Genomic DNA, 13,006 nt, shown 5'->3' with positions numbered 1-13,006 from the left:
TTATTTGTAATAGTTTTTATCTTTTTCATAAAAATGAAAATTTCCAGATTTTTTCTTTGTTTTTTGATTGTCCATAATTTATGCAATCAAACTTTGATCAAGAACTTTGTTTTTTGATTTTTAATTAAATGAAACATAGTTCGTCAAAAGTTGTGAAATCAGAAAAAACACATAAAAGAAAAAAGAAGGATCTGACAATTGAAGAACAGATTGTTGCGATATCTGAATTAGCAGAAACATCTCCATTTGAAGCACTTCAAAAGCTCTATAAACTTAAAAATTCTGTTGAAGAATCATTTGAACTTCTCGTTCTCGAAAGCGAGTTGTTGCTGCATCCAATTGTACTTGAGCAATTTGATGATGGCGCTGTTGACGCCGCAAGGCAAGCTTTAGAGAAAGCAATTAAACTTCAACCGAACAAATTGGCATCAAATTATTTTAACCTTGCTTCAATTTCTGAATTCGATGAATCCATGCAACTATTTGCACAAGGAATAACTGTCCTGGAAAAAGAACTTCGAAAAGCTGTTGAAATGGGGGAAGAGAAAGTTGTCAAGCGTCTTAAAAGGGAAATGAGCAAAGCCCTTCTTTCAAAAGCCGAAACAATTCAAAACTACGATCACATCACACCAGATCTAGAAAAGGAATCACAAAGATGCCTTGAAACTGCAATTCAAATTGATCCTAAAGACACTGTTTCTCTCCAAGGAATTGCATCATTTCAGCTTTCACGATCGCATTCACTAATGCTGGACATTGCCGATGGTAACTTTCCTGACCCGGCTTCAAGAGAGCGCGCACGAGCAGAAGCAGAACAACTTCGAACACAAGCAAAACAAAATATTGTTGAAAGCGTTATACAATGGAATAAAAATTTAGATGAAAACGAAGACGGGGAAGACACGGAAGATGAAGGTTCAAGAAATTTCTTATATTTATTTGAATTTATTTATTTCATTTCTTTATAGATCCGTCTGTTTCACCGCCATCCATCACTGAACAGCTTCAAGCGTGTCAAATGCTTGTTGATCTTCACTGCTCCGAGCATGCAATGCCTGTACTGAGGCATCTTAGAGATCTTGATGACCAGAATTTCGATGTATTATTCTTCCAGGCACTCGGATACTCTGATATCGGAAAGCCAAGGCATGCTGCTGATTGTGCTGCTGAAGCTTTAAAATTGTATATGAAAGAAGATCCAGAGTCAAAAGCATTGATTGAAAAGCAACTAGAAAGATTTTCTGATTGGAAGGCTTTGTGCAGCATGCCAAAACCAACTGAAGACGAACTAGATGAAGAAAGCGATTTTGATGATGATGAAGAAAGTGAAGATGAAGATGATGACGAGGATGAAAGTGAAGATAGCTCAGAAGATGACGAGAATGATATGCAGAATGATGAGGGAAAGGAGAAAAACGGAATGGATGTTGAGCATGGAAGTATGGAAGTCGAAGAATGAACAGGTTTTGTTTTTGATTGGAAAAAACACTTCATTTCATTTCACTTTTTATTGAATGTTACTCATCTTTTGAATAAAAAACAATTTCTGGCAAATATTTAAAAATTAATTTGAAGTTAAATAAGACTGTTCTAAATTAATGAAAGCAAAAGCCTTTTTGATGAATCTCCAAAAGAGTCAACAAGAAGTGCAAGCAACAAAGAAAACTTGTTGAGCCTCTTTTTCTTTCTTTCTTTTTTTTTTTTTTTTTTTTTTTTTTTTTTTTTTTTTTTTTTTTTTTTTTTTTTTGATAATGTTAAACGTATTTTTCACAGATGTTAAAAAAACATTTTTATCTTTTATTGCATCAAAAATGCGAATTGTTGTTCAGCTTTTTGTAGCTTCAAGATGAGTTTGAAGTGACGCATTCAAAACATTGAAAGTTTTGAAATAAACAAGCATATAATAAGAAGAAAAGCAATCAAAAGTGATCAATGCTGTTTCTTCTTCAGAATTTTGAACAACTTGAATTTTTTCAACAATTTCAAATTCAAATCTTTCGAAAGAATTTTAAGAATGTCAACAATAATCACTCACATGTATTCATTATTTTTTGAAAAGTTCGTTTTGTTTTATTTTTTATATAAAAATGCACATGGGTGATTATTTAAGATATCATAACTTTTATCGGAGTGTTGATTTGGGGGAAAATTTGAAACATCAAGCTCGTTCATTAAAAAATTATGCACTTTTTATTGTCTTTTTGTGATCAAAAAATATGATAAAGATAGGTTTATTTTTTGTAATTCGTGAAATGACACAATGATTTATGCTTCGATTTCAATGATGTGTGTTTTCGTACATGAAAATCAAATTTGTTTTGAAATCTGAGAAAGTGAAATAAAGTTATGAGTGAAGCAATTTTTTTGTGCATTGGGCAAAAAAAGCTTGAAAGTTCATATTTTCCAACATTTTTCAAAAGGAAAATATATTTGGAAAGGAATTATTCACTCAAAAGAAAAAAAATTATGATTATTTTAAAAATATCGATGAAAAGGATTATGTCCATCAAAAAATAAGTTTTTGTCAAAAGTGAGACTTTTCAGTGTTTATTTATCAATATTCAAAATGAATTCTCAAACCGAAATCTTTGAATAAAAAAATATGGGTGATTATTTTTGAAAACATATTGTTTCACACTAAATTTTCGGTGCTAAAATTTTTCTTGAATATCAATATTAAAAATTGAAAAGTGAAAAGGCTTGTAGAATGCATTTTAATCTTTGATTCGGAAAAACTATTTGTTTAAAATAACTATTATCATGCTTTTTCTCTTTTGAATTAATATTTTCTTTCAATAAACTTACAATCTTTGATAAATCAACACCCCGAAAAAAAATATGATTTCAAAAATAATCACCCATATGTATTCAACAATCATCACATATTTTATGTATTTTTATTTAATTTTTATTTCAACTGACCAAATTTCACAATTCCGGAAACAAATTCTTCACAATATGAATGATTATTTTCGAAGTCACATTTTTTTGAACGAAGAATTCCGCTTGATATTTTCGTCATGAATTATTATTTACAAACACATAACAAGCTCTTATTCCAATTTGAGAATATCTCTTCTTAACTTTATCATCAACTTTTAGCTTTTGAAACGATTGATAAACATTTGATATTCAAATGTGAATGATTTTGCAAATGACATTGAATTTTTGTTATAATCAACACCTCGAAAAAAATTATGATTTGTCTAATTTTTTTTTGTAAACTTCTTTGAGTTTGATTTTCAAATAGAATAATAATAACATATTTTTATCAAATAGTTGTCCTTTCTTTCGAAACTTCACTTAACGAAAATATTAACATAGTCAAGATTTTGTTTTCATGACAGTTAAATTTGGTGAATGTGAACAGAAATTTGATAAAAATATGAGATTGTTATTTTATTTGATAATTAAACAAAAGTCACTTTTCAAAAAAAAAAAAAAAAAAAAAAAAAAAAAAAAAAAAAAAAAAAAACAATTTCCTAGATGAAATTCTAATTGAAAAGTTCTATCAAAATTCGTTCCAAAAATTGCTATTCTGTGCAAATAATAATATGAAAAATGCTTTTTGATATTTTTTAAATTGATGTTCGATTATTTTTGTTTAAGCTTGATAACTTCTAATTGCACAGATAATAGACACGAACAATTTTTAAATTTCGAAGCTAATTACCTTCTGAAAAGCATCCAAAGTATGTTCTCTAAATCTTCGAATCAAGGCTAATTAAAGACTTGCCTTTTTTCCGATTTGGATAGCAGGTTTATATCAAAACAATAGCGTTTATCACGTTTCATCCGATTTTCACTTTTAACAATTTCTCGTTCAACGTATGCGGTTTCGATTCTTTAAAAGGCATCGTCTCTTCAAAAATGGCTGTGCTTCAGTGTTGAATACCCAACAGTCCAATGGCACTTCTTCATCCACAGGCGAAAACAACAAATACAAATACTTTAACGTCTCACTCAGCCAATAAGAGGGCATCACATCAACATACGTATGACATGAATGGTGCACTTCAGGAATATGCGGGCAGTATTTTCTTCGATACTTGCTGATGCTTTTTTCTCTTTTATTGATTTTTTCAATATATGAATGCAATTTCGCCACAATATCATCTTCACTGTAATTAACATCTTTCGTTGTGTCTGAATCTTCTTTTTTATCTGTACCACCTAATACCCGATCTTGCTCTTGTAATTCCTTTTCTTTTGTCTTATTTATTGAATTGTTATTTGCCTGCTCAACTGCCGCTTCGGAAGTTCCACTTTGCGCAGACGTTGAGCCATTGCTACTCTTTAAATTATCTTCTTCAGAGAAGTGACTTTGTAATCTCCTTCGAATAGTATCCAAAGATGGGCATTGATCATCTTCCCAAACCGCAGCAACAGAAGCATATCCAGCTTCAACTTCACATTCACTTACAAAAGACATAAACAGCGACCAGCCTTCTTTCTGCAGCTCTTCCCGCTCTTCTTCGCTATCAGACGTACGATAGAAGTAGAAGAGACTCTCTGCTATTTCAGGACGTAGAATGTTGTATCCCTCGCTGACAGGAATTCGAAAGGGAGGATACGTGAAAGGATGAAGGCCCATTCGATACTCAGTCAGCCAAGTAATATAATCAACGTCAAAATAATCACCCTCCAATTTAAAAGGAAGATCTTGAATATTTGGTGTATCGCTCTCTTTTGGTTTGGTATTTGTTTGAGTTTCATTTGTGTACATTTGAGCCAAATCTTCTTCCGAAAGAGGCTCAGCGTTGCTTTTATCGTAATCATCATCATCGCCTTCATCGTCTTCGGTGTTTCCATCGTCATCTTCATCCATTTGAGGTAAAGTTGTATTCAATTGATTTGTCGAAACCTCTGCAACAGAAAAAGTGGAGTTATTGTTCATGGAAGCAGATTCAGGCGCTCTGATGTTATTCCCATCATTGGATTGATTGTATAGATGGTGTGAAGAAGCAAAACGATAATGACGCGACATCGCTGCTATTCCAATGATAACAATTTTCAAAATCTTTCGAGCAAATGGCAACAGTCGATTCTTGAATTTCAATCCAAATGAAAATCCAATAAATGAAAATAGCATTATAATTATGACACATAAATATCCTATAACAATTCTCCATAAGATATTACGAAACTTGAAGGCAATAATCACACAAACAGATAACAAAGCTATCCAAAAAATTAAGTGCAGCTTTGTTTTTTTCAAATCTTCAATAGAATTTTTGTAAATTGCAGAAAAAATCTTGTGAATCGAATTTTGAAGAGTTGGATTCAAGGGTACATCTTCAGTAATCCGACTGTCTTCTTGGTCCATATCAAAATTAATGTTACTCTTCTTCATATGGTCAAGCAATGCCCGATGATCCATTTCCACATAACCATTGAGAGTCTTTCTCACTTTTGTCGTATTGACATTCATATAATCACTCAAAGACGGCCATAAATCAGGATCAGAACATTCTGAAACATCGTGCCTCGGAATTCTATCAACCCTCTTTGCAGTCTTTGAATCTATTCTCATTTCCCTTTCCGTTTTCTCTATTTCATTTTGCAATTTTTCCCCGGTAAGCCTCTCAAGCCATTCTTTTGCATTAAACCGTTTTTTAAAATCAGCATCCTTTCTTCTTAATGTGCATCTTAACTGAAATGGGGAATAATGCAACTGAAGCACTTCCGAAGGAAGGCGAGATGGTGAGAATCGAGTAAATGCCAAACAACTGTCAAGCAGATTTTCTGACATCTTATCAAAAGAAGATCCATACGCTTGTGCAGCCACAGAATCAATCAAAGAAGACGGTGCAGACAAGCGGACATCAGACGAAATGGAAGAAGAAAGATTTTTTGAGTCAGGCCAAACAAGTTTCCCCTCAAATGCATGAATTTCTCCAGAAGAATCTGCAGAACTAGCACCACTTGGTGAACTTAAAGAAGAGCGTTGTCCGCTCCACTGCTTCAGAAGCGAAGCTCCAAGTTTAATATTTCCTGGATAAAAGCACCCCAAATGCTGGGTTTCGTTGCTTTGCAGCGGAGTGGGCAAATATAAGAAAGCGAGGCTGCTGATGTTATTTCTAAAAGCTTCATCCTTCTGCACGCTTTGCTTCGAGCTATATTCGCTCCCTTCTTGGCTCGAATTCTTCGCTGCTTCTTTATTCTCATTGACTTGCGATAGAGGAAGACTTTTTTCTATCTGTTGATCATTTGTTTCATTTAAATTCGAATTCATTGAACCTCCACTGTCAGCCTTTTCACTTTCGTCTTTCAATTCGCTGTTTGAATAATTTTCATCACCAGAAGCAGATGATAATGATGAATTCTCCGATGGACTGAACCCAAAAAACTTTAATATTTGCTTTGAGTAATATCTCCGAGAATATGCAGCGTTCCGTAAAAATGCAGAAGTAGATGAGATCCAATGGTGCATCAAATAACCAGAGCGAGCATTTGACAGCTCAACGTCTTTCCGCCTCAGTAGTGGAAAGACTTTCAAACAATCATCACACTCCATGCTTGTTGGCCACGAAGAGAGCAACGAGGGAGAGGAAAATGAATCCCTCTTTTCATGTGGTTCCTTCGCTTGGCTTTGCTTTCGATTTTTCTTCCTTTGCGATGTCGTGCTTAATTTTTCATGCTTTCCTTCTTTTCGAGGCTCTTGCTCTGGATACTCAAAATACAGTGCATCCTTCAAGAGATATTCAAAGAATGAATCTCCATATGCCCCCGTTGTTTCGTAATATGGTGATAAAGTTGTTGTGTTAATGTCTGCAAAAGCAGTAATTAACTTTTGATGAGGTGGGGCTTCAACATTAAGCACAGGATGATACGTTGATGGAATTTCATGAGGTGCAATCAATGCCTTTTGAAAAGGATGCAATTTTGAGGTGTTTTGTTTCGGAAGAACGGAGTAAATAGCTTTGAAAGGCAAGTCTTCAAACAGATGAACAGGAAATGTTGTTCCTTTTTCCTTGTGCCTTTGATTCATTCCGTTTCGCTGAAGCTGCTGCATTTTGTCATTCTGTCTGTACTCATTATTATTTGCAGAATTATTCAGTCGATAAAAAGCCACCTGAGCTCTCTGCTTTAAAGAGCGCAAACGAAGCCGATCAGAAAGTGCTGCAAACTCCAGAAGCAATGAAAAATCTGCAATTGGCGTTGATCCTGGCGGAATCAAAGGATTGTTTGTTGGCTCATTTTTCTCTCTTCCTTCAATATTGTTAATATTTGCAGATACAAAATTTGAAAGATCTTCCGAAGTTGAATCAACACGTTCTATTGTTTTTTCATTCGTATTTTTTTTTGAAGTATTCAAAGTTGACTCTAATATTTCAACATCAGAAGTTAAATCATGAGTCTGCTTTGGAAAGCACACCAAAGAATTTGGAATTCCTGCATTTGTTTTTACAAACGATTTGATTAAAATATTTCCGACCATCTCGGCTTTGTCCAAATAAAGTTCATCTCCAGTGAGGTCGTATATACTTAGCAACCCGCCAAGAATGCGAATTGTTGCTTCAAATAAAGAGATACATTTTCCAGATTCCATATTAAAATTATCTTGTACCCATTTCCTAGCCTTTTCATATTCTGAGCGAAAACCCATGATCCACAAAGTTGAAAGCGAATCAATTATAGTTGTACCCATTCCTATCATTGCGTTAAGTATTTGTTCCCACAGTTAAAAATATTCAACAATAAATGAATAAACCTCCAAGCCAGTTATTTTCTTTTTTTGAGATAGGCTTTAATTCATCTGCTCCCCATGCAAATTTCTCATAACCTCTCCAACTATGCAAAAATGCTTCTTTGACTGCCTCTCGTCTTTGAGTATTTAACAATTCTGAAGTGCATTTCTTTTCTTTATCAGCTATAACTGGTCTATCGCAAATATTTCTTTCATTAAAGTGCGATTCAGCTTGAAAGGATGAAAGTAAAGCGATTATCGCCATGACACTACTGATAATAAGCATTGGAACGTTCAAATAAATGAGAATAATCGCTTTTTGCTGTCTTCAGAAATTAATAGTGGGCTATTGATCAATGTTCTTTTTCAAAAGAATGTTTTTTTAAAAATTTTGAAATATAAATTACTTTTCAACTTTTATCTCCCTCATATGCTAAATTTTGTTATAATTTCTACGCTTTTTGAATGTATAAATTAAAAAATTTGCAATTTTAATTAATTCAAAGAAAATAATATTTGCATTTTCAAGAACATCTTCAAATGAAAATGCAATAAACTTTTTTTATCGTTAAATATATACCTATTCTGTCTTGATAAGTTTAAAACAAACCTTTTTATTTTTGCGATTTGGAGAAAATGTTAACTCACATTCATTTTTTCAGATTAATTTGTCAATTCTAAATGATTTCATTGTTATTGTTCAAACAAATAAATGTACAGATATTACAAAAATGGATTCATGGAATCTTGATTTATCACCATATGGAATGAAAATACAAATTTGCATATGAACAATTATTGAATCTGTTTCGAGAATAATAAATACAAAAAGAACATCTCTGTAGTAAGAAATTTTTATTTTTTATTTTTATTTTTTATTTTTTTTTTTTTATTTTTATTTTTTTATTTTATTTTATTTTTTATTTATTTTTTATTTATTTTTTTTTTGAGTTTAGTTATTTCATCAAAAGGCAAATAATATCAAATATTCAATATTTATATTTTTTCATTTTAATATAATTAGTTGAATTTTTTCAATCGTTTTTGGTATCTTCTAAAAAAAAATCGTGAAAAATAAAATCAAACTTTGAGTTTATTTTGAAAAACGTTCTGCTCAAACGGATTTTCAAAAAGCTAAGATCACATACCGAAGTGATGCCAGAATAAAAATAAAATAAAATAAAATAAAAAAATAGAAAACAAACAAAAAATGTTAAAACAATACAATAGTTTTATTTATTTATTTATTTATTTATTTTCAATACAAATACGGATATAAATCAATCTTTCGTGAAGTGACGAATGCCGATCCAAACTGTGTTTGCTCACCTTTCCTTTGACTCGTTTGGCGATGGCGACCTTTCTCTTTCGCGTTGTGGCGGTGTGTTCGGTCTTCTCAAAAGGTTTGTGTTGTAATAGCGAGCAATTGGCTGCGTTTGCCCACCACCTGTTCTCTTGCTTCTGTATTGCGTAGAAGAAGAAGAAGAAGAGGAGGAGGAGGATGAACGAGGGGGTGACGTGGAAGGTGATGAATGCGTTGCCATCCCAGACGTTGTTATCGATGGAATCTGCTCTTCTCTTTCCCTCTCTTCTTCCGCAATGCTTGCTCTTCCTCTTTCTCCGTCTCTGCTTCCTTGCCCTCGCTTTGAGGTTGTAGGCGCCCCTGAAATTGTCACAGGCGCTCTCCCGTCAGAAATGTGCCGAGAAGGAAACATGTACTGCGTGATAGCAACTGGCTCCTTATTTCCCCTTTCTGTATTGTTGCCCTCGTCATCAAAATCTCTCTCTATAATCATCCCGTCTCCACCATCAGCCTCTCCACCCAGCGCAGACGTTGAGGAAGAGCCTCGTGCCGCTGCGATCGATGGCTTGCTGCTGCTGTTTACCAAACTTCTTCTTGTCGAGGAAAACGTTCCTGAGCCAACAGAAGAAGCTGAAGTGGGACGAAATCGCTGAGTGCCTTCAGCCGATGAACGGGAGCGCGAAGAAGAAGGACTGAGAAATGAAGTGGATGTGGATGGCCGAATAAACTGCTGCGTCGAATCGCCCAAAAGCTCGTCGCCATCCTGCAAGCCGCGAGGAGTCGCGATTGTTGTTGGCTTCAATGAAGGTGAATCTATTTTATATAAAATAAAAAAAAAAATTGCAAAGAAATTAAAATTTTTCAAATAGCATTTTGAATTCATATCATAATTGAAATTGACTTCAATCCAAAAATTTCATACTGTGTGTGAGTCGACTTGCCAACGAGTTAGAGCGGAAGGGGCTGGCGGTGCCAGGCCTGTCTCTGCGAATGGCAGACTGCGACGAAGACTTCCCAAACGAGCTGGCAGAAGGAGGCCTTCTGAACGACCTCTGCGACACAGGGCGAGTGCTGTCTCTGCTGGCTGCGGAATACGGCAGAGGCGAAGAGTCCACACGCATCAGACGAGACGAGAGCGACTCTCGCCCCGAAAGAGCATCGCTGCTGTGCGAAGGCGACGAGGCCAGCGGAACAGGAGAAGCGGAAGGGCGGGAGGTGCCTGCGAGTGAGATGTCCAGTGGCGAAATCGTCGGAGTTTCGGCGAATGTTCGAATGCGTGTGCTTTGAAGTGGCGAGTCTATCCCCACAGACGAGGAAGGCGCAAACATCTGCTGCTGGTGTGCTGAGTAGTTTGAGCCTGAAGAATGAGAAGGTCGGCCCATAATTGTTGACTTGGGTGTATATCGTGGGCCGTCTTCAGTCACTTTTGCTGTCAAATACGACCGAGACGATGACCCTCCTCCGCCGTGCAACGGGGCAGGCGATGCTGTCGGCGTCGCCCACACTTCTCTTTCTCTCGTCCTGCCAGTGTTTGGCGAACCAATGCTTTGATCCAACGATCGATATGACCGCTCCCCTATCCGTTCAGACGCACCATATGGAGAGTCATTTCTGTCTCTTTCGTTCCTCTCGTTTGCCATCATCAGCATCCTCTGTGTTGCTTCTCCTTCTCCGAGCACATCCGTCGCAGACGGTATAAATGCTCTTCCAATGATTGTGATGGAATCGGGCATCTCTGCCGGCGCAACAAGCAGACATGCTGCAGAAAGCACCCGCTCCAAATTCTTCCTCCGCTCAGCCTCAATCAAATCCCTCAGCTGTCTGAGCTGCTCCTCTGCAGCACGCTGCCTCGCAAGCATCTTCTCCAAAAAGCTTTTCTTTTTCCTCCGCTTCATCTTCTTCCAGTCGTCTCCCAGTCGCTCTGAGCCATCTGGAAGCCAGCCTTCGTCGCCTTCCTCAGCAGCCCTTGCTTTTAACTCAGGAAATGCATCAATCATCGCCTTGTGCCTCAAACGCGACGTAAGAAGCGCCCAGTTGTTGATCGCGCGCTGCTGCTTCAGCAGCTTCTCCTGCTCTGCTCCTGCTGCCAGCTCGCTGAGTCCATTGTTCAAGTCTCCATTCTGCAGCTGCCCAGCCATTTCGCGCGCCTTCAGCATGTTGAACTCTCGTTCACGAGCATCATACATCGACTCTTTGCCTTCCAGCTCGCGAATGCGCCGCAACAACTCCAGCTCACTTGGAGTGTGGCCATTTGCTCCGCCTGCTTCAAGCTCGCTTATTCTGTTGTTCTTCTCCATAAGCTCTTCCTCCATCGCCTTCATTCTGTCCTTCAGCTTCTGCAGCTCGTTGTCTCTCCGCTTGCTGTCAGACTCCTTCTTCTTTCCTTCCAGAAGATCCGCCTCGAGCTGCGTGATGTGCTCCTCCATCAGCCGCATCTTCTCTTCCATGCTTTGTATCTCACTCGCTTTCAAAGAAGTCCGCGCCTTCAGCTGGTTCAGCTCCTCCTTCGCCACATCCCTCTCGTTCGTCACCTGCTTGATCTGCTCCTTCTGCGTCTTCACTGTCTCCTTCAGTCCATCCACGTCGTTTTTGAACTGCTGCAGCTGCAGCAGAAGCTCCTCGCACTGCTTCTCCAGCTCTCTCACTTTCACCTGGTGCTGCCTCGCCTGCTCAACCAGCTCTTCCGTCTCCTTCTTCAGCCGCGCCTCCCACTCCATCTGCAGACGCAGCATTTCCTCCTCTTTGTCGTGCTGCAGCTGTTGCAGCTCATCTTCGTGTGCCTTCTTCAGCATTGACATCTCCTGGTTGTGCAGTTCTGTCAGCGATTGGAGCTCTTGATTGCGGTCTTCTGTCATCTGAGCGATTTTCGCTTCCAGCTCGCCCTCGCGCTCACGGAAGTTGTGCTCTAATTCTAATATTTTGGCATTTCGCTCTCGTTCAAGTAACTTTATAATTATAATAATAATTATTTTGTTCAGAATTCAAAAACATTTGTATTGGAAATTTTCAACAAAAATTGTAATTATATAATCAGAGATTAAACAGCAAACCTTCATTTGATTTTCTAATTTTTTCCTATCTTCCGCAAATTTTGCTCCAAGTTTATCCATCAGCAATTGCGTTTGCCTTTTTTTCTCTTCTTCATCAGTTAATCCTCCTTCCTTTCCAAGAAGAGCATCAAGCCAGGCATCTGGATTGAATAGATCAGTGCCATCTGGTTGATATGGGTCACCCAATCGATTTTTTTGAAATATTTGTTCCCTCAAATTTAATAATTGCTTGTAGAATAAAGCCCTTTGCTCGGCCAACATTTTTTCTCTTCTTTCAAGTTGCCCTTTCAAAATATCCATTTGCACTTGAGTTCTCCTTTGGGATTCATTGGCTTCCGCAAGTTTAAATTTCACATCCATAATGTCTTCTGTTTGCGAATTTCCCTTTACAGAAAAATTAATAAATAAAGAAAGAAAAATTTATTTATTTTAATAATAACAAATAAAGTTCATAAAAATATTTAACTGACCAATTCTTCGCTATGTTCCGATTCTTTCATAGAAATATATCCAAGAATATAATCAGCATATCGCATCAAAACATTTTCAGATTCGGTTTGCAGTTCGTCAATCTTAAAAATGCAAAAACCACAAATTTGAACAATGATAAATTTAATGCAAAACATAAAAAAATTTAGAAAAATGTATATAAAATTTGAAAGTACCAGCTCTAAAGTGGGAGAAGCAGGATCAATATCCGATGTAATTTGTTTGAAAAAATCTAACAATTGACCCCTATAATCATAAAGTCCTTGATTTACAATTTGAATAATTGGATTTGTAATTTCTGGACGAGGAATAAACTCCAATTCCTCTTCCATGCCTTGATAACAAGTTCAAACAATATGTAATTAAAATAATATGGTCAGTTACGATCAGCGAAACAATTATTACAATACACTTTGATCATAATTTGAGAATTTTTAAAAAGGGGGAACACAATTTAACAACTGTCCATTAATT

The 13,006-nt window shown here is 36.5% G+C and overlaps 3 protein-coding genes across 3 annotated transcripts; 1 reads left to right on the top strand and 2 right to left on the bottom strand.

Annotated features, from left to right (window-relative positions):
- Nucleotides 1-109: 109 nt before the first annotated feature.
- Nucleotides 110-1,568, top strand: MONOS_5347 (uncharacterized protein). The gene is made up of 2 exons (XM_067875486.1): nt 110-915; nt 969-1,568. Exons 1-2 carry the CDS (start codon nt 129-131, stop codon nt 1,457-1,459), a joined length of 1,278 nt encoding a protein of 425 aa, XP_067730123.1. The 5' UTR covers nt 110-128; the 3' UTR covers nt 1,460-1,568.
- A 2,255-nt stretch (nt 1,569-3,823) lies between these two features.
- MONOS_5346 (putative endoplasmic reticulum mannosyl-oligosaccharide 1,2-alpha-mannosidase-like protein) lies at nt 3,824-7,976 on the bottom strand (the record flags this gene model as incomplete). Its single annotated transcript, XM_067875485.1, has 3 exons — nt 3,824-5,047; nt 5,294-7,653; nt 7,715-7,976. The coding sequence occupies 3 exons, from the start codon at nt 7,974-7,976 to the stop codon at nt 3,824-3,826; spliced, it is 3,846 nt and encodes a 1,281-aa protein (XP_067730122.1).
- A 790-nt stretch (nt 7,977-8,766) lies between these two features.
- On the bottom strand, nt 8,767-13,001 carry MONOS_5345 (uncharacterized protein; the record flags this gene model as incomplete). The annotated part of the gene is made up of 6 exons (XM_067875484.1): nt 8,767-9,806; nt 9,916-11,938; nt 12,044-12,427; nt 12,514-12,615; nt 12,709-12,866; nt 12,995-13,001. 6 exons carry the CDS (start codon nt 12,999-13,001, stop codon nt 9,016-9,018), a joined length of 3,465 nt encoding a protein of 1,154 aa, XP_067730121.1. The 3' UTR covers nt 8,767-9,015.
- Between the last annotated feature and the right edge of the window lie 5 nt (nt 13,002-13,006).

Source organism: Monocercomonoides exilis (assembly GCF_001643675.1).
Source record: "Monocercomonoides exilis strain PA203 chromosome Unknown scaffold15-1837935, whole genome shotgun sequence".
Classification (NCBI taxonomy): domain Eukaryota; phylum Preaxostyla; order Oxymonadida; family Polymastigidae; genus Monocercomonoides; species Monocercomonoides exilis.
Note: the sequence above shows the minus strand (reverse complement) of the source record. Positions and strands in the feature narration are given on the sequence as shown.